General features: G+C 47.7%; 2 protein-coding genes across 8 annotated transcripts in view; both read left to right on the top strand.

The window, feature by feature from the left end:
- SEPTIN6 (septin 6) overlaps positions 1 to 8,685 on the top strand; it is a 32,392-nt gene extending 23,707 nt beyond the window's left edge. The window contains exons 9-11 of one of the 7 annotated variants that reach the window (XM_072876943.1): positions 598 to 788; positions 2,744 to 2,787; positions 6,216 to 7,697. In XM_072876943.1, coding sequence (XP_072733044.1) covers positions 598 to 788; positions 2,744 to 2,747 — 195 coding nt within the window. In that variant the 3' untranslated portion in view covers positions 2,748 to 2,787; positions 6,216 to 7,697. The other 6 variants (XM_072876942.1, XM_072876941.1, XM_072876939.1 and 3 more) reach the window with 6 other exon arrangements.
- Positions 8,686 to 9,480: 795 nt separating this feature from the next.
- NKRF (NFKB repressing factor) lies at positions 9,481 to 19,093 on the top strand. The gene is made up of 3 exons (XM_072876936.1): positions 9,481 to 9,928; positions 13,672 to 13,793; positions 16,155 to 19,093. Exons 1-3 carry the CDS (start codon positions 9,735 to 9,737, stop codon positions 18,140 to 18,142), a joined length of 2,304 nt encoding a protein of 767 aa, XP_072733037.1. The 5' UTR covers positions 9,481 to 9,734; the 3' UTR covers positions 18,143 to 19,093.
- Positions 19,094 to 20,632: the final 1,539 nt, after the last annotated feature.

The raw sequence follows: 20,632 nt of genomic DNA, 5'->3' as shown, positions 1-20,632 counted from the left end.
CTTTCTGCAGAGTGTGGTTTAAGACTTTCGTATCAAGAAGTCTAAAGTTTAACTTGGGATCATGGGGACATTAAGGTGTTCATCCTGTAGGACAAAACCAGATCACAGTGCTTGTAAGTGTACAACTTAACTGCACCATGAAAGTGCCATAGTCTTGATTCTGATGGAGAGTTGCAGTGTGGCAAAATTCAAGGAGAAAAACAGCCCCTGATATAAGCCTGTTATATAAAAAATATACCCATACAACTTCTTAGCGTTGTGAAAAATCTATTAATTTACTGACCTTTAAAGAGGAATAAGGTGGAGACCCCTGGAAATGGATTAATTTTTTTTTACGATTATACTCTCCCAATCCTCTATTGTTAGTCTGTGCAGTGGTGCATTGCTAGAACACTGCCTGGTTTGTAAGCTGTTGTGGAAGGAGACTGTTCCCTGCCCTTTGTCTACACAGCATCAGCTCAGGGAGCTAGAAGTGATGTAGAGACCAACAGAGACTTGCAGGCTCAGATCTGATGTGATCCTTCCATCTTCCTCTTTTCCTGTGAACAGAATATGTGGTAGTGCTGGGTCCTCCTCACGTCTCTCCTTTCCCTCTAGCTGCACGAAAAGTTTGATCGCCTGAAGAAGTTACATCAGGATGAAAAAAAGAAGCTAGAGGATAAGAAGAAGTCTCTGGATGATGAAGTAAATGCATTTAAACAAAGGAAGACAGCAGCTGAATTGCTCCAATCTCAGGCTCAGCAGGCTGGAGGATCGCAAACTCTTAAAAGAGATAAGGAAAGAAAAAAGTAAGTTGCTAACCCAGTGGTATTTGCTTTTTGGTGATCGTTCTCCTTTACCATTTTTCTGGGTGTTCATCTCTCTCTCCCAACCTAGCCAGTCCTTATCAGGGGAAGGTTTGCAGCCAGGTTTAATCCCTAGTAAGGCTGAGCAGCAGCTGGAAGCATTTTACCTTTAGCTGTCATCCTGAAGAGCAGGGAGCAGTGCTAACCTCCCTCATTGCTTGCTGACAGCATGGGAGAGGATGAACTTGTTTTTATTCCCCGAGATTCCCTGCTCCTCCCTTGGTCTGTCAGTGCCTGTAATAAGTGGAACGATATTGGCTGCCAAGGCTAGGGTGTGGGTAGCAGGGATGTCCTGCTACCCCCAGAGAGGAGCGTGTCCTGTCTCAGGGTCTTATTTGTTTAGGTTGGGGAAAAGCTTATATTGTGGAAATTATTCAGGGAGACTAATAGTCTTGAATTGTGGAATCTGCAAAATGAGGGGACAGGTCATAGCTCCTTGTTAGTGCTAGTAGTCTCTCCAGCCCTAAATCAGCTTTTTGCCCTCCACAGAAACAGTGAGAGATCTTGCATGGCTTTAGCAGGGGTTCCCCATGCCAGGGACTGGTGTGACAGGATCCAGCCCCTCGTCAGGGTCCTGTGATCTGGGCTGTCTGCAGTGCCCATGCCAGGCTCCTAATGCTCCACAGTTGCTCAAGAGCAACCAGCTGTACAGCTGAAACAGTCCTCCCGGTTCACCTAGCAATGAGCAGTTGCTTTTTTTTCTCACCATCGTACGTTTCCCAAAACAGAGTCCTGTGCCACCTTAGCATGTGCACAAAGAGCGGTATGCAGATAAACAAGGGTCTGGTTTCTATACCGCTGCCATAATCCCCTCTCTGCACATCCCTGGGGCAAATCCAGAGTAAATCTTGCCTGCGCTATGCAGTCTTAAGTACATGGAGAAGTGCTGTTAATATGAACAATATGGCACGTGCCCCAAGAGCTGACAGGACTGTTTGTCAGGGAAAATAGCCCTTGACTGTTAAGCTTGGAATCAAATGAGACAGGAGAGGAAAAACCCAATAACCAGAATGAGATCCTGGTTTAGTCTTTTTAGTTTTGAGCTGGAGCTGCTTCAACGTCAACATTCTTTTGCGATGAGCAATTAGTGCTCCTGCCCTTTTCTCGCTTGTCCGTTCCTTTTTCCACTGTGTGTTTCGATTTGGTCTTTTGAATTACCTTCAGGGGGGTTTTAATATCTTTTCATACTGAAGAGCCTGAGACTGACTGGGGACAGACTTCTTTCCCCAGCCTGGACTGTGTGAGGAATACACAACTGAGTTCTTTCATGCTTAGAGCCCTCAGACATCTGCACACTGAGGACTGCAGACTTCAGCCCTGAGATCAGTCAGGGTCAGGAATGCAGAGAAGGGAGATGACATGCCCTGTAGTATGAGCAATTAGTTGCTGTGGCCCAAGTCACACTCTTGTTCTAGAAGCAGTTCTGATCTCAGAAGGGCTCCTTGACACCAAGCATATTCATATGGAAAAGCATGGGTACCATCCTTGTCAGTTAAGGACACAGAAAGGCACAGAAAACTCCATGAAAAGAGATAGGTCAGTGCTTGAGTAAGGCTTGGGAAGATACTAGGAGGCCTCTCTCTCCTCCAGGAAAATAGCTGTGTTAGAAATGGTGCTGCTTTCTTTACTGTGTAACTTCTCCAATTGTCCTTAATAATTCATTTCAGTATTTAGATCATAAATACCTCTAACAATCCATGAATTTCACAAGCTGTAGCTTAATTGTATTTGTTTACTAGTGGCTGGCAGTACACTAGCCTTTTTCTTTCACAAGTGACTCTCTTAAACCCAAGCTCTGTAATTTGCACTAATCATGACTTGGTTTGGTTTTTTTTTTTTTGTGTTGTTGTTACATCTTTATCATCATTATTAGCTCTCACATGTATGCTGTTTTACAGTTAGCTGCTGTTTGGCTGCATGGTGCATGAGGCACATTGTCCTGGTAAGCGTCATTAACTAATATAGACCTCACAGTGGGATCAGTTACAGTTCCTAAAAAATCAGACCCTGTGCAAGACCAAGAAGCCTATAAGTATTATCTCTGTCTTCCTCTGCTTTCACCCTTACTATACATGCTCTACCAGTCTCTCTCTACATATGCAGTTGTAGAAAAAGGATGCAATGAAGTTCGTCTTTGCATTTTACTTTGCAGAATCTTTAGAGAGACTCAGTATTAGGACATGAGATGTAGAAAAATAAGGATTAGGTCCTCTTCCTTTTAAACCTTCCCAGCACTTTGTTGGCTCCGTTTTCTTTATTCCATCTCCCTTAGAAATAAATTATATTCTTTAATCACGTAGGCCATGTCGATACTATGGCAACAATTGCTATGGAGATATGGTGCTGATGACAGAACCCAGCTAGCCATGAAAATGTCTTTTCCCTTTCTCCTCCTTCCCTCCCACCCCTCCAAGTTGTAGTGTTAACTTGTGGTCACAGTGCAGGTGAAGGTAGATGCAACTAGTTTCTGTCCCCCCCTTCACATACTAACAGATGGTAAAATCTGTCAAACCTAGAGCTTTCCTTTGTCCCAAAGCACCAGAGAGTCACCAAACTGTGTGTGTGTGGGTGTGTGTGTATGTATGAGGGTGTGTTGAAGAAGCTACTGCTGAGTAACCAAACCAGTATTCACCTGCTGACCGATTATAGTTGATTGTCCAAAGCCACAAGAGATGGTGGGCTGAGCATTTAGCAGATAATGAAGGCTCTAAAGATAGTTCCCACTGGAGCAGAGCCCTGTCAGTGGTGTTACACTGTGAGTCTGCTTGCTCCAGTTGCTGTGACTCTGTGCAGAGTGTCTCTGCCTTAGTCATGGGCAGGCTTGTGGAACAGATAAGGTTGCCTGAAAGGGTTAACAAACCCTGCCATAAGCAAGTGTCCGCAGTGCGAAGTGCCAGCATCTATTGTAAAATGAATGCTCATTTAAACAAAGATGCGTAATAAATGCACCTGCCTGGCAGGAGAGCAGCATCCTCCTTAGGGTTATTAGTTAAACTGCTAATGACAGTGGTCTGCTTACAGCTAGGTCGAGTGTGTTTAATTGAGCCTTTTAAATTTGATGTTGATTCTCTGGTGAGAGGAAAAAGAAAGCTCCCACAGGAATGTCTTGCTTCTTGACAGAGCAGCAATACTTATTATCCAAGGCAAGGGTGACAGCACCCCAGGCTGAGGTGCACAGGTCTCTCGGAGAACGGACCTGTTGGAACAGCAGCACTTAACTATAAAACACCCTAAAAACTCAGCCTTGAGTCCACCCTTCCCTGCAGACAAAGCTAGGGTTTACATCCTCTCCGGGATACAGTCCAAACTAACTTAACAGTCTGCCCTTAAATAGGGAAAAGCCGATTCCAGGATTCCTTCCCTCTTAGCCCCACCAAGGGAAATGGAAAAGCCAGTAAACATTACACTGGCAGTGAGAGGCATTTGAATTTAATTTCAATGGGATGTTCCACTTAACAGAAGAGCTTCAGAAGGGTCTTGCACTGACTCAAACTGGAGCTTGCAGTCGTCTTGAGCAGTCCGGTTGAATGAATGTCTCTGCTGCCAACGGTAACTGTAAAACAATGAAAAGAACAATCCTCTGCTTATCAGGCTCTGAATGTGGAAAAAAAAGCTAAAAGAATAACAGTGTTCATTCTGGTGCTGAGTACAAAGGCACGGCTAAAGTGCAGTTAGAGTGAACATTACTGATTTTTGTTGGTTTTGGATTGCTTTTGGCAGTCCTCATAACTGTACACTGTTGTGTGCCGGGCTTTGAATCAAATGAAGTTCTTTGTTCCCACTATACAAATGCAGACAGTGCCTTTTTCAATGGTCATTTGTCCTTGCTAAATTAAATATGTATATATGGTACTTTTCCAGAATTCAGAAAAATACTCTCCATATTGATCCATAAAGTATTGCAGGGCTCCACTGTTTTGCAAGAATACAAACAAGTCACAGTTGATGTGTCCTGTAGCTTGCAAAACTGTGAAAGGATTGTTTTAGAAAATAGATTTGGTTCATCCCACTGCTGAGTCTGTGTGCGCGTATGCATGTGTGTGTATGCATGTGTGTGTCTGCATAAAGCATGTTTTGTAATCAAATTAAACCTTATTAACACTTAGCAACATTTCTTTTTTTGTGTGTGTGTGTGTTAGGAAACATTTATATTCTTATTTTGGTTTTTGTCATTAATCCATAAAACCATTAATCTGCCTTTTTCTTTCATTTTCAGTTCGGGTTTCCTGTAGAACCTTTCCCTTCACACCAGAAGCGAATGCCCCCACATTCAGTTAACACGCAGCTATGCCATTGTGCCTGTTTGCTCACCTTTACTCATTGCTCCCTTCCTGCGCTCACCATTTTGTTTTAAGCAAGAGTCCACGCCCCTGGCTGTTCTGGGTTATGGTTGTTCTTGTGAAGAACTCAGCAACAGCCTACGTGGAACTGGCAAGAGATGCTCATTGCTGATACCTCTTCCCCTTTGGGCAGTAGCAGGCTGCCGAGCGCTCGTAGGGCTAGTGTCCCCTCTTCTCAGTTGCTCGGCTTTTTGTCTCTCCCTCCATTTTGTGCGAGGGCTGCATGGTAAGAGAGCGCGGCTGCTTGGGGGTGTGCATTTAGCCCCTATCGTGGGACCGCTGTGAATGCAACCCGATGCTGCCGTGGGGTGGGACGTGCTGTCTCAAGAGACTGGCTGCCCTCTCCCCTTTTTAATTTGCTGTATCTAACCCCTTGTTACCCCCCTGCACTGCCATGTGTGACTCAAATAATTTTAAAGGACTTTTTGCAAAACTTGACATCCTCACAGGCGTGGGCCTGAGTCCAAACCTCTAGTCCCCGGGCTTGGGGGATTCTCAAACTTGGATCCATGGTTTGCAACTAAGTGTTCTCTGAATGCTGCAGGGGTCACGAAGGATCTCTTGCCTTGTCTCCCTCTCAGTGTGCTGGCCTGGATGCACATCCTGGATCCAATCTCAGGGAAGGCTGGTCACCTTGCTGTACATATCAGTGTTTGTGAAGAAAGACGATGTTTCTTCGACTTTCTTCTCGGTGATTCCAACAATTTATGGTTTTAATGCAAAAAGTATTACCTTTATTTTTTTTTATTAGGCATCTGTTTAGAAGTGTACAGATGCTGGCAGGTTGCTTCTCGTATTTTCTATTCAGCAAAAGCCTTGTTTTACTGCAAGATTTGCACTAAAAAGGAAGGTGTTTTGCTCACTGGGGCCAGGAGTTCACCTGGCCAAGTGCAACTGTGGTTTGCCTGCAGGTGTCTTCTCTGTGTATTTCTGGATGAGTTTTGTTTTTAAATAAAGACTTCATCAGACAGTGAATTCTGGTTAACATTTACTTCTTTTGTTTTTTGTTCTCTTTGCCCTTCTTTTACAGTAACCCATGGCTCTGTACTGAGTAATAACCCCTGAATACAATGGGCTGGAATGGACCTTCATTTACTTGTTAAATCGGAGGGTCTAATAAAACGTGACAGCATTTCAGCTGTGACCTTTCCATGGTGTTACCCTTGCTCTGTCCTATGTCCTCATTGTGATTCTGTCTTTACTATGTACTGGTCGTTATTGCTTTTATTAAACAATGTAAAATCAGTCCTAACAAGGTTTTGGATGCTGCAACTTTAAATCCTACAGTTTTTTTTCCCCTACAATTAATGGATTCCCCTTTCTCCTGGTCCCTCTCCACCCAGATAAATAAGGGATGTGGAAATAAGTTCTGTGAGTTATTTTTGCTGGCAAAATAACAACGCAGTTTAAATGTATTTATTGGTGACGTTAAAATGACAACACCACCTTAGTTTAATTATTGCATAGTTGAGAGATAAAAAGCTCTTTTCTCTTTATACTTGGTGTCATTTTCATGACATCATCTATCTTTTTTTATTTGCTTTTATTTTTTCTTTTGCTAATTCATGCTACCTGAAGACTAGCATGTAATCCTCATTTCCATTTCAGACTTGCTTGTTGTGACCCTGATCCTTCAGTCACACTGTGCGCAGGCTAAGTTCTCTGTATGTGGGTGAATCCACACGTCCTGACCCTGCTGAAAGATCAGGATGCGTGCTGCCAAATAGTTTCAACAAAAACCCTGCAAATCCTGGGTTTTTGGAAAACAAGTACACCTCAGACCTAGCCGTGATAGGTAATGCTGGTTTCAGCGCCAGCCGCTGCTGAGAATTTTAGTAGAAGGGTAGTCTGGATGATGCTAAAGCCTCACAGACAGTTTCTGCATACAACATGTTAGTCTGGCTGGCTGCTTGCAGCAGCAGCAAACCTTATGCAGTAACCCAGATCAAACGACAGTCTGTCCTCCGTTTCCAGCAATCAAGGCAGTTAAAACTCTTGATTGCAGTGTATTTTCTCAGGTATTCTGTTTCACCATAAATGCAATTTTATTTCCCATAAAAGTCTTTAACTGTTTTGTGTTGTGGTTGTTTTTGTTTGTTTTTTTTTTTTAAGCAAGTTAAAATAATTTGAGTAGTTACTTCTTCCTCTGCTGTGGAATGTTGGCCTGCTCCCCAAACTGGTCAATATCAGTCTGTCAATGATTTCTAGATTATCTGCTAAAAGAACCATTTAATGTGGCTTTTTTTTTACCATACTGCAGGTCACTGGCTGTTCTTCCTGACCATTTGCCTTATTAGAATGTTATTTCAAGTTAGGTAAAGTCTTTTAAAAGACTTTAAAGAAAAAAGGTTTTTACTTGTGTGATTTCCTTGAAGTACCTGAGGTACCACAAGGAGGTTCCATCTCTCCTCTGTCCGCTGTTTTCATGTTGCATCTCTTTTTCCTGCTTTTTGAATGTCTTTCTCTTTTTTGCTAATCTTCTGTTTTTTTCTCTTTTTTCCCTTTTCTCTCTCTGTAGCTTTTTTTAATCTGTCTTCGCCAGCTGCACTGGGTCTGAGGGAGAAGACTGCCACTTCTAGAAGAGTTTAAGGGTCTTATGTCTGGGGAGGGGGGGGAACAAATCTTCAGTGTTAGTGTCTTGGAAAGAAGCTCTTTTACTGACTTGCATGGTATCTAAAATTGAAGTGTCTTGTAATTTGTGTGACAAGACAGGGTAATACAGGGGAACTGATTGTTTACCTGGAATTTTGAGGAGCAACAGAAATGTGATGTTTGGACTAACGATGTAGCGAATACATTTTGAAACATTGTTATGGGCATATTTTTTTTCTAATTTTGTCTTTAATAATATAAATGTCATGGGCTTCCACGAGGTGTGAAGCCTAAGGAATATTTTCAATATTCAGTTGTTTGATTGGTTTTGGAAACTGTGCGTTCAGAGTCAAAGGAAATATAAACATGGTGCAATTTGCTCTGTTGGCAGCCACGAAATATTTAATTTCAACAAAGAAATAAAGTAAGAAGAACTGTGTGTTTGCATTGGTGTCCTCCTGCGTCTCACCACCTTATTAAACAAGCTCCATCGGCTGGTGGACGTGGGTCAAGTGGTACTTTTTTTTTTTTCCTAACTACATCTCCTCTTGTTCTTTAAAGTTAGAGAAAAGTTAGCAGCATCGGGAGGGAGAGGCGATACATAGTGACTTGGCCGCTGGTATAGTAATAGTAGTGATCCATCCAGCTCCCCCGTGGGAAGGGTGCAGCACCCTTGGAGCGGCCTGGAGCCAGCCCTCGCACTTCTCGCTCCTCCGCCCTGCCCTGGCCCGCTCACTGCATGCTTGTCCCAGCTGCCATCTGCTCTCCCCTCCTGGTTTGGTTTCCTTTTTACAAATAGAAGTGCGCGAGAACTGCACCGACTTGTATATTTACGCGACAAACATTGAAGAACCAGCACTGTTTAGCCTGATACCTTTCTAACTTTAGTGTACATTTTAAATAAAAAATATGAAAGCCTGCACGTGCGCTGTCGTCTTTGCTGCTGAGGCGGCCGGGCGGGAGGAACTCGCATGAGGCGAGCCCCGCTGGGGCCGGCCGGGCGCTGGGCCTGGCGAGTCGCACGACGGTCACCGACAAGAGCAAACCAACGGGTGCAGGCCGGGCGGGCCGCTCTGGCGGCGGGTTTCCCTGCCTCTCGGGCAGAAGCCTCCCCGCCGGCCCGTCTGCCCCTCCCGGCGCTGCTCCGCCGGCCGGGGCGGCACCGCCACCCTGCGAGCAGAGCCGCCCGCTCCCGCTGACCGCGGCTCTGGGCCCAGCGGTGCGCTGCCTGTGCTCGGCGAGCGTCCGGGGAAGGCCTGGCCCGGGGCGAGCCCCGCGGAGAGACCCCCGGGCCCTCGGTGAGGGGGGGGGGGGGTGGGAAAGGCCTCGGGCTCCCCCGAGCCGGTGCCCGGCGGGGAGGAGCTGCTGGGGCGGCGCCCGGAGCCGGTCCCGCGGGCACGGGGGCCGCTGGCTCAGGGCAGGCCGGGGCTCGGCCGCCCTGGCGCGGTGCCCGCCAGCCGCTCTCCCCGCCCCGGCCTTTCCCGGAGACCGAGGCTGCGCCCCGCCCCGCCGCGCCCGCCGCCGCCGCCAGGGGGCGCCGGGGAGCCGAGGCGGCCGGCCGGCAGTGGCGGCGGTTTCTCGCGGCGTCTCGCGCGCTCGTGACGGGTGGCCACGTGACGCGGCGCCGGCCGGGCCGCTCCGCTCCGCGCGAGCGAGGGGAGAGAGCGGCGCGGGGGGAGGGGAGGGAAGGGAAGGGAAGGGGAGGGCAGGGCAGGGCAGGGCAGGGCGAGCTCTCGCCGCACCGGCACCGGCACCGGCGGGGGCGCGGCGGGGCCGAGGCCGGGCCGTGCCGGCGCTCCCCGGCGAGCCGCGGCCTGGTCCGCACGTGGGGCCTGGTCCCCGCCGGCACTCCCGGGCCGCTTCCGCCGCCGTGCCCGGCTGCGCCCGGCGGCTCGGCGCCCACCGGCGGGGACGGCCCCTCGGCGACGCGGGGTCGTCCGCCGAGCCGCTGCCCGCCATGCCGCCGCCAGAGCCGGAGCAGGTGCCCGAGTCGGTGCTGGAGCAGTGGCGGCAGTACAACGAGACCGAGCGGCAATGGGGGCTGCGCCGCCGCTTCATCCTCCGCCACCTCCACGGCTACCCCGGCGCCGCCATCGACCAGCTCCTCTCGCTCTCCGTCCTCTGGACCAACCACGTCTTCATGGGCTGCAGGTGAGGCCCGGCGGGGCACCCCCGGCACCCGGCTGCCGCCGCGGGGCGGGGCGGGGGGCTCGCAACGTTGGGCCTGGGGGAGGCCCTGAGGAGGGCCCGGGGGCCGGGGGCGGGGGGAGGCCCTGAGGAGGGCCTGGGCCCTGAGGCGGCCGCCCGGGGTGGCCGTGGCGGGTGCCGGCCGCTCGACCCCGCTGCCTGCTGGGGCCTGGCGCTCGCTGTCAGGCGTGGGTGCCCCGGCGTGCAGCCGGCGTCAGGTCGGTCCCCCCGAGGCGTCGGGGCGGCCGAGGCACCGCGGAGGCGGCCCGGTCTGCTGGCGGGAGTCGGGGTAGGAGCTTGAAGCCGCCGCCTGGAGCGGGGCCGGGCCGCCCCCGGCGCCGGGCGGGGAGAAGGAGCTCGGGCTGCCTCCGGCCGCTGCTCCCGGCCGCCCCGCGCTCGGGCTGCCGTCGCGGCCGGTGCTGCTCGGCTGAATCTCGGCCCCAGCTGCCTTTTAAGAGGTAACCCCAGAAGAGCTGGGACGGAAGGGGCTGGTGCAGGAGAACTTCTGTTGCCGGACAGTTTTCCTCGCCCGAATACGCATGTATTTGTATGTGGAGGGGAGCAAGCTGCTGAAAAAGTGTGTATGTGTTTTGAAAGTACTTCTCGATGTCCCACCCCTGAGGACTCATTAAGCATGTGGTGCTGTGCTTTGTAATTTAATGGAGAAGAAAGCGTCCCTCTAAGCATAAAGCAGCCTACACAATCCCCTTAAAGCTCAGTTTTTCTGAGAGAACTAGGCCCAGTGAATGGAAGAGGTTTCCCTTCATCAGGATTACTGTTAACGTGCAGAAACCACCATACCGTAACTAGCAAGGTTGTGGAGATCTGCAGAGACATCACCCACCTCCTGACTGACGCTTTTGATGTTGTGATTATTTTTAACTCGACATAAGGCTTTAAAGACAGAACCAGCTGCTTAACGACTAACTTCAGCCAATTGTGCAGTGACAGAGGAGCTTGTAAACAGTGAAGGGCATATAGTTTGCCTTTTATTAATGTTACTGTCCCAAAGCCTTGTTGGGGAATATTTTGTGTCATTTGTACAGAGCCAAGTCAACATCTTTAAATGTAGATCTGCATGTTTTCTTATTTCTTTCTGGTCCAACTATTAAACTATTCTGCTCTGCAAGCACCAAAATTGAGCATAGTTTTAAAAGAGCTTCAAATTCTAAAGCTCGAGTAGAGTGTGAAAATTGAACGTATCTTTTTAAGACATAGTCTCTTTGGTCCATTAGCTCATCTTAAGTGTTTGTGTGGTGTGTTAGTGGAGGGCCACCTTTGTGAGAGTGCTTTTGGGAATCAGTGCAATAATATGGTTATGGGGTGCTGATAATGGAAGTGAAGCAAGTGTGGCAAGATCTAAAATCCTAAAAAATTATGCAGTTTAAGCCTTTAAGTGCACATGCTTTCCCTGATGAACATCTCTACCTGCAGCTCTGAGGGGAGACATGAGCAATAGATTTAGGCATGATGCAATGCAGAGCCATTATCAGTGAGGATGTTTCCCCAAAGCTTGTGTTGTGCATGAACATGAACACACCGCACGGGCAAGGTGAACACGCTGCGCTGTTAAAGAGCGGTTGGCAGCTTTACTTGGAGTTGTCTGAGGAAGGGAGGGCACCCACAGCTTTCTCTGGAACTGCCTTTTGCTGCTTGGGAAGAGCTGTTGTTGCTGTGTCAAGTGAATAACTTCGAAGTTTGGGGGATTTTTGGTGTTATAAGTTTGTTGGCTGGTTTTTGGTTTGGTGGTTTTTGGTGTTTTGGTTTGGTTTTTTTTAACGTTGATCACTTGCTAGCTGAAGGCAACTTGTTTGTCAGAGTAAATACAAATCAGAGTCTTTGCTGATGACACCTGAGGGAGTGTTCTAGTGGGGGATGATCTGGAGAATGTCCAGAAGGCTTAGAAAACATGGTCTGTGAGGAAGGAGTTAAGTAACAGGATTCATTTAGTTTAGGGGTGGATGAGAGAAGGTGCATGTGTTCTCAGATATGTTAAGGGTGGCTGCAAAATGGATGGGAGGGGGAGGAAAGCATTATGCTCCAGAGCTGCTGGGATCAGGATGAGAGGTAACACATTTAAGTCACACCAGGGAGACTTTCGTGAGGCATTGGATTCCTCTCCCTCCATGTGCAGTCTCCACAACTTGAGATTTCTAAGGCCAGGTTAGACAAACACATGTTGCGACTGGTCGATCTTCCCCTGGGGAAGAAATCTGAGCCCCAAACATCTCCATCCTTCGTGAAGAAGAGTGACACACTGTCAAATCTAACGGTGTTCTCGCGCCATGCTGGAAAAGGGCATTGTCCTTCGTGTTCCCATCACAGGCAGTGTACTCTTCTCCCTGTAAGCCAGAGAGAGGAATAGCGGTTCCCACCCCCCTCCTGTCTGGCTGCAGGAGGATGAGGATATCGCCGCTGTCTGCCTCCCTTTGATCCCTCTTGGGCCTTTTCTTCCCATGCTCGGTTCCACTGCCTCTCTGCTGGCGGCTGAGCTGTGCTGGGTACCTGCAGGTGGAGCAGGGACCGCAGTAGTGTGTGTTCAGAGTTCTCACCCGGTAATTTAAATGGATCTAATTTCTGCCTGGCCCTCTAAATCAGGAACAGGAAGGGCATTTCTTGAGTGGAGAGTGAGTAGATTTCCAGAGCCCTTGGAACAGTAGTATTTAAAAGCTGGTGCAAGTTATTGCAGCACTGGCTGTTGGGACAGTTGTGGACTCCTGTCCGTGGGCAGTGACCTGATGCTTTTTGACATTTGAAGGTGAGCACACTGTGGAACAGGTGCAAGATTGCTTTTTCTCCTTTCTAAACCACAGTGCGGAGCTGTCGGAGGCTAATTTCAGGCCATGTTTGTAGGTTCTCCTTGGTTAGAAAGGTTTGAGGGTTTTTTTCTTGTTCAGGTTCAGCCCTGCGAATGGCTTGAAAACATGTGACAGATCCCCCGAGCAATGGGAAACTTAAATGGTCAGGAATGTAAGGCCAAGAGGGATGGGGTTGTACAGTGTGTGTCCTGCCTGTGTGGAACTGTGTGTGTGCTGCAGCAGGGTCAGGGTTTGCACAGAGCCAGTTACAGCCACCTCACCTCTGTCATGGCTCAGGGATTTAAAACGTTTCAGTTACAGCTACCAAGCTAGAAACTAGTATGGCTTTTAAAGAGTGGTCGATAAAGGCTGAGCAGTGCCTTTGTCATCTGACATCCGCGATTGCAGTATTGGTGACGTACAGTCTGTGGCTGCTGACCCAGACAAGACTTCAGTGCCAGTCAGTCGCTCCTGTGCTTAGTTCGCTGAAGCTGCTGCGATGCCCATGGAGGCTCCTCCTTCTCCACACCCCTGTGTTTCTTAGTGTTCCTAGTAGCTCTGCCAAATGTTATATTTTTGACAGGTAATATATTTAAATTTAAGTTTAAAACACCGTCGGTTTGGTGGCTGCATGGTTTGTTATTCACAAGTGGGCTCACTTAGAGCCAGGTAGGTTGTTAGCTGGTGTGCAGGGTGTCTGCCAGCACTGAACTAGCTACAGCATGAGGCCGGTGGTCAGGTCCCGTGTTAATACGCTGGCAAAATCAGGGGGAGAGTCTCCCTTGCACCAGGTACTATGTCTCAGGCAGCTTTAGTTCTTGTTTTGCATAACAAAAGCTTGTGTGTGCATGTGTGTGTGTTGCCACTGTGGGACCAGTTCTAAAGTGGTTTGCTGTTGAATCCACACAGATACGGCTTGCAGGTCATGGAGAAGGTTCTCAAGATGGCTGAAGGCATCGATATCGGGGAAATGAGGACGTATGAGTTGGTCCCTAGCAGGAAGCTAAAAAGATACCGCTCTCCATCTGACAGTGAGTATATCTGCCTGTGTGTCCAAGGAGACACCCTTCCCTGTCGTGTTTGGTGGGCATTAGTGGGAGCGTGGGGAGAGCAATGTGCCACAGGGCTGCCTCCAAGAGAGCCAGCACAGCAGACTGAAGAGAAGTGACCATGATGTACTCTGCTACACTGCAGCCGTTTCCCCTCCTCTACCATGTTGTGGGGTGTACATAATTCATGCAGAGTTCTCTTTTTTCTTAAGAAAATATCATTTTTCATTGAAATTACCAAGTAATTGATTTTCCCTAGTGATAGCATTAGGGAATTGAGTCTATGTAATTAAATATCTGTCTGCCCTTCTTCGCTGTGATGAGGGGTGATGTTCTGACCTGAGAAGGGATTGTACGTGTGCATGGAGATGTGGAGTTCAGCTTATTGATTTTGAGTTATGACCTGCCTGGAGCATTGGGTGGTGGTGGGTTAATTTATTTTTTCTCCCTACTGGGCCTGGAAGAGTCCTGCATATGTCAGCCCAGTCCCATGGTCTCAGGGACTGATGTTCCAGCTGTAGCTTTTCCAGTGGAGGAAATGCAGCAGGCAGAGAGGGCTGGCAGTTCAGTGGCTCCGTCCGCCAGCTCCTCTCCAGCACCTTCAGAGCTCCCTGCCCTCTCTTCAGAGGGAGTGGTGGGGGAATTGTTCATGTGTGCAGGTGCAGGTTGTGGATGCGAGCAGGCAGGCTCTTGTTTTGTGAGCCAGCGTCAGTCAGTAGTTTGGCTATTTAAAACACAAATGGTCAGACAGCACAGGACTCCTCTAGGCTTGAATATAATCCTTAGCTCTGCCAAAGTTTCCTCCCTTTGACACCCAGAAATCTTTCTGTGCTTCCATGAGCCAGCTGCAAAACTGAGAAAAATACTACTTTTCTCCCATGTTTTGTCTGTCTCTCAGGCAGCAGCTCTGAGGGGAAGGGTTCTCTATGGCATGTTACACGGACAGCATAAAGAGCTGTTCTGCTGGTGAGAGCCTTTAGGTGCTGCTGCAGTGCAATCATCAAAATACCAAACTGAGCAAGAAATGTAAACCTTGCCATAATTCATCAAAACTGACAAAACACAAAACTGATTTAACTCATGTGTAAGAGCTTTGTCACCTGGTTTAAGTATGAAGGCCTATTTATGCTGTATGTGAAGTGGTTTCTTCATCTGCCATGAACTAGGCTATGATAAATACGCTATGGTAGTGTGATGTCTAGACAGATGTGTTGCCTCACCTATATTACAGTTGCACACATTGGCATTGGATTAGGCAGCTCATTCCAAGGCGCTGAGGTGGCCTTTTGCTCCTCTGATGAAATTACACACACGTACCACTTCAGCATGTGGGGGCTAAATCTTTCACAGAAGTCTGGTATAACCATCTTTTAGATGTAACATACTTGCTTATCAGCTATTTGATTCTCATTTTCTGCAGTAGCTGTGCGTATCAGAATATTCTGCTTCATCTGCATTTCTTCTGGTTAAGAAACGAGGTCTACCAGTAATGTGTAATGGCCCCCCCCCAGCCACTGCAGCTGTTGCCTGAGGCTGGGGCAGATTTCTCCATGTTTGGTGTCCTTTAGCCAAGGGCAGTTATATTTACAGAAAATATGCTTCTATTAACGCTGTCATTAACAGCGCTGCATGTTTTGGAAAGGAGGGTTCAGTATCACTGTGTTCCTCCATCAAATGAGGAGACTTGAAGATAAAGTAGTTTATCTGAGGTCATCCTGCAACCCTGCGGCAGGGTCAGAGCTGAGGCTCTAGTACCGCTCTGGTGTTCTGTCTTACTGGCCGTAGTTTTTACTGGTTTTAGTAGCTTTGAATGGATTAACTTCAGAAATGACTGGATGGGTTCAGTGGGCAACACTGGGGGACAGAGCGAGTGATTCACAGAACCACAGAATCACTTAGGTTGGAAAAAACCTTTAAGATCATGGAGTCCAACCATAAACCTAACGCTACCAAGACCACCACTATACCATGTCCCTAAGCACCTCATCGAAACGTCTTTTAAATGCTTCCAGGGATGGCGACTCAACCACTTCCCTGGGCAGCCTGTTCCAGTGCTTGACAACCCTTTCAGATTCAGACCTAAAATCCATGTAACTAAATATGTAGAGATTTTTGTATGGTACTTGTGGAGCTGGAAATACCACTGTAGTGACCTGCGCAAGAATGAATGGTCTTATTTGATCAGTTGTGAATGTCTTTGGAAGGAAACCTTTTGGTTTGTGGCTAAGAAGTGGGAATCCTGTGTTCGGAGCCTGCAGGCTCCTCCTGGAGATCACTCTGTGAAAATATTGTCTCCCTGTCATAGCATGTGTTGGTAACCTTGTCATTTTCTCCACCCCATAGGCCCAGAGCCAGAAGAGATTCCTGAGCCGCCCAAAAAGATGGTCCCCAGGTTCCGGGTGCGACCACGTTTTGAACCCATACACTTTGTCACCAGTGCTGAGAAGGATGACAAGAAGGAAGATCCTCTAGACAACCAAATGCAGGAGGTGAACCAGGAGGCAAATACAAACAGCATAGCGCAGCCAGCTGAAAACTGTACAAATTCTTTTGTGAGTGCACGGGAGGCGGACCCCCAGCTGTCTAACTCGGCTGGGTTTGGCTTTGCAGGCGAGGCAGCAGCAGCCAAGAAGGCTGTGAATAGTATGGACTCTACCACAAGCAGCGTGTTGCAGGTTTCTGTTTCTCCTTCAACTGTCCAGTGTGCATCAGAGACTTTCCCTCCGTCAGCTATAACGCTGAAGCAGAGTTTTATTGAGAAACTGTCAGCAGCTATCTGGAAAAATCTTGCTAACCCAGATGCAAACACTGGGACTGATAAAATTAACTATACCTATCTTCTGACACGTTCAATTCAGGCATGCAAGACAAATCCTGAGTATATTTATGTTCCTCTGAAAGAAATCGCCCCTGCTGACCTCCCCAAGAGCAAGAAGCTCCTAACAGATGGCTTCGCTTGTGAAGTGCGATGTCAGAATGTCTACCTGACCACCGGTTATGCCGGCAGCAAAAACGGATCCAGGGATCGAGCTGCGGAGCTGGCAGTCAAGCTGCTGAAGAAGTCTGTGGAAGTTAGAGTTGTTCAGCGGAAGTTCAAGCACACCTATCACGAAGACTTGGTGGTGTGCGAGGCGGGTGTGAGTCGCCCAGATTTCCCTCCTGCTCTCAAACCTCACGAGGAGTTTGTAGTTGCCAACAGGGACTGTGTCCCAATGCAGCCTGGTACTGAATCCGTGAAAGGTTCCACTAATACCAACAAACACTGGACTAGTTTTGTCCTCACGGAGAATGCCAGTGACGCAATAGGAATACTTAACAATTCTGCCTCATATAACAAAATGTCTGTTGAATATAAATATGAATTGATGCCCAACCGCTCGTGGCGTTGTCAGGTATATCTCCAAGATCACTGCCTAGCTGAAGGATTTGGCACTAAAAAGACCAGCAAGCATGCAGCAGCTGAGGAGGCACTGAAAATTCTGCAGAAGATGCAGTCAAATATAGCAGCCATCAAAGTGACCCAGGTTCAGAAAGTGGGCTGCTCGTCGCGGGGCTCCGGAAGGAAGAAGGACCTGAAGGACCTCGTAGTTTACGAGAACTCCAATAATCCAGTGTGCACGCTGAACGACACTGCCCAGTTCAACAAGATGACGGTGGAGTACGTCTTTGAAAGGATGACTGGCATGCGATGGAAATGCAAGGTGCTGCTTGAAGATGAATTCATTGCAGAAGCAGTTGGAGTGAAGAAATCTGTCAAGCATGAGGCAGCAGAGGAAGCCGTGAAAATCCTCAAAAAGACTCAGCCAACTGTTGTTAATAACCTGAAGAAAGGCACCGTCGAAGACGTCATCTCCAGAAATGAGATTCGGGGTCGATCAGCAGAAGAGGCTTTCAAACAGAAGATCAAAGAAGACAACATTGGGAATCAAATTTTGAGAAAGATGGGCTGGACAGGCGGTGGCCTAGGGAAAGATGGTGAAGGAATTAGAGAGCCTATTTCAGTGAAGGAGCAGTTTAAAAGGGAAGGACTTGGGCTTGACGTAGAAAGGGTGAACAAAATCGCTAAAAGAGATATTGAAGAGATCATTCGAAACTATGCACGCTCAGAAAGTCACATTGACTTGACTTTCTCTAGAGAACTGACCATGGATGAGCGGAAGCAGATACATCAGATCGCCCAAAAATATGGTCTTAAAAGTAAATCTCACGGGCAGGGGCACAACAGATACTTGGTGGTAAGCAGGAAGCGGCGCAAGGAAGATCTGTTAGACCAGCTGAAGCAAGAAGGCCAGGTTGGGCATTACGAGCTTATCATGCCTCAAGCAAACTGAGGTTTGGTGTCCCATTTTACCGGAGACTGAGCTTCCCAGATATTTGATTAAAGACAGAGATGCTGCATTTTTCTTGTTGTGGGTTATATTAACGTTAAAGTCTTTTACTTCGTTAATATAATTTCTAAAATGTTGTTAGACATTTAGAACTGACCAAGTTCTGTTCATTAGCACAACCCAAAAGCAGTAGTGCTGTTACTGTATGTGTCTTTGATATTACTTGTTCCTTCACATTTTAATAGTTTTGTAATAGCAAAAACACATGTCCAATGGGAAGGAATTTGACATCATTTAAAATTATAGTTCCCTTATTCTTCTTCACCAAGGAAGGAAAAAAAAAATGCCTTTTTTTAAAAAAAAAAAAAAAAGCAAGCAAAGGAAATGCAGTCTGGGAGAATAAACCTGTATGTAAAGTTGGTATTAATGACAATAAAAATAAAAGTTTTATTTCTGGAAAAAAACAGGATTTGTCACACTTTGTACAAAAAAAAAAAGTGTGAAAACTGCATTCATTCTTGAGAAGTAGCCAAGACCTCGTGCTGTATCTGCTGTGTATGTATGTGGAGAAATGTCCTTAGCCAGTTTAACAGTACAGTTTTATTCATAGATTTCTACCTTGAGTCTCTCATACTGAGAATTACTGAATGCACCTTAATCATCAGTGTGTCGGACTCAGATAATTCCAGTGCATTTCTACCTTGGAGCGCTGCGTGGCATGTGCAAATACCATGGTGAAGTGTGAAATATAAAAATGGGAGGTAAACGCAGAGCCCACGCTCAAAGATGCTCGTGTAGCTTGTGGGGACTGTTATATAACTTATTTTTTTACTTTGAATATAAGCTCTTTAATCCTGAGCAAAATCAAATCTGTGCCTAATTGTTTCTCTGCTCCATTACTGTACCTGTGCTTGTGTATGTCTTTCACAAGTAAACTGTCTGGTGTTGCTCTGACGAGTGGCCTGAGTGCGGTGTCTCTCCAGGACTGGCACATGCTGCTGGGAGGCTGGAGTGCTTCTCTCCTTGCCGGGAAAGCAGAGTCCGACCACCGGCCTGTGCTGTTCCACCGGCCGACATGGTGTTATGTGAGCCTTGGAGGAACGCTTGCTTCATGCTTGGAAGACAGAGAGGCTAGGAATTGACCTTGGAAGAGCCAAGAGTGAGATGTGCCTGGAGACGCTGGGTTTTTTCTGTCACCGGTAGGGCACGCTGATGGTTCTTCAGCGCAAAGCCAGTCCCAATGAAGTATGTTTTTTTGTCTGTTCTCCTGTTGCCTTGTGTCTCAGCTATGGTTTTTGGTTTTTCTGCTGCCTATATTTGCCTCTCTGTCTTTTTACATCATCCTGTAGCTTTTTTTTTTCCCACCTCCTGTTCTGTTTTCTTTTTAAATACTCTCAGTGCTGAGGAGAGGGTAATGCTGACCTCTACTGATGCAGCAGAATATCCTGGTGATGTGCAGTTAGAGGCATTTTCATCCCCACAGTGTGAAAAGGAAGAGGCTGCCCTGGCAGGTGAGACTCGCTCAGGAAGAAGAGAGCAAGCATTCCATCTTGTTTGCCTGGAAGGCTGCAGCACAGCTTCTGCTAGCTTGGACTTCTGAGATAAAAACATGCTGTTGCTGTCTTTGTAGAAGAATAATCTGGCAGTTAATTCTGAAAGTATGTTGGGTTTTTGGTTTTGTTGTTTGGGGTTTTTGTGTGCATTATTCCCTCTCTCTCTCTCCCCTTCTGATTTCTGCTCTCAAGAAGGCTGGGCTCTGGCAGATGGTGATGTAGGAGTGGAAGAAACCTGGTACTTTCTAGGCAGATCCTCCTGCAAGCAGGAGTGCAGCTCCCCCTCCCTAACTTGGATCCGCAGCAGGGCTTCAAAGCTTGGTGATGCCGAGAGGCAGCAAGAGCACCAGTGCAGTATTCGGGATGAAAAATGCCTCTCTTGGTGGGGGGGGCGCTGGCTAAACGGAATGGTACCTCAACAGGGGCGGCCATCTAGAGCGAGTCTGTGCAGGGCGATGCTTCTCCTGTCCTGGGTAGTGGCTGTGACACTCAGCCACCCATCTTTGCGAGTGCAGTACCTCCATGCAGGACCTGTCACCTTCCTGTTGAGTTAGTTATCTGTTTGAGCTAAAGAATTGCCAGCCTCTCCAGCTCCAGTGTATACAGCCGTAAGCTTTCTGGAGAGCCAGTATGTGGTTTAAAATTCAGTTAGTGGACAAAGGCCTTATCTCAGAGGGCTGTAAAGGTGAGGGGGTTTGGGGCTGTTGGGGTTTTTTTCCCCAGCTCTGTGCTGCTCTTTTTTCTGGCTGCCTCAAGAGTCCATGCCATCCTTTTTTTTTTTTTAGTGACTAGCAAGACAAATACAAAAACGGAAGGACTGATACGAGGGCTTCTGTGACATTAAAATGACTTGGACCATTCAGAAAGGGTTCTGCTTGCAATAGGTTGCAGAAATGGTTACAGCTGCTATGGGGGCAATGGTCAAGATGCTCTCAGTGAC

The sequence above is a fragment of the Ciconia boyciana genome, chromosome 12, assembly GCF_034638445.1.
Source record: "Ciconia boyciana chromosome 12, ASM3463844v1, whole genome shotgun sequence".
Lineage (NCBI taxonomy): Eukaryota > Metazoa > Chordata > Aves > Ciconiiformes > Ciconiidae > Ciconia > Ciconia boyciana.
The sequence above is the reverse complement of the archived record's forward strand: the minus strand, read 5'-3'. Positions and strand labels throughout refer to the sequence as shown.

Coding starts and splice junctions, on each gene's coding strand:
- NKRF (XM_072876936.1), top strand. CDS start 9,735: ATGCCGCCGCCAGAGCCGGAGCAGGTGCCCGAGTCGGTGCTGGAGCAG. Junction 9,929..13,671: donor CACGTCTTCATGGGCTGCAG/GTGAGGCCCGGC, acceptor GAATCCACACAG/ATACGGCTTGCAGGTCATGG. Junction 13,794..16,154: donor ATACCGCTCTCCATCTGACA/GTGAGTATATCT, acceptor TCCACCCCATAG/GCCCAGAGCCAGAAGAGATT.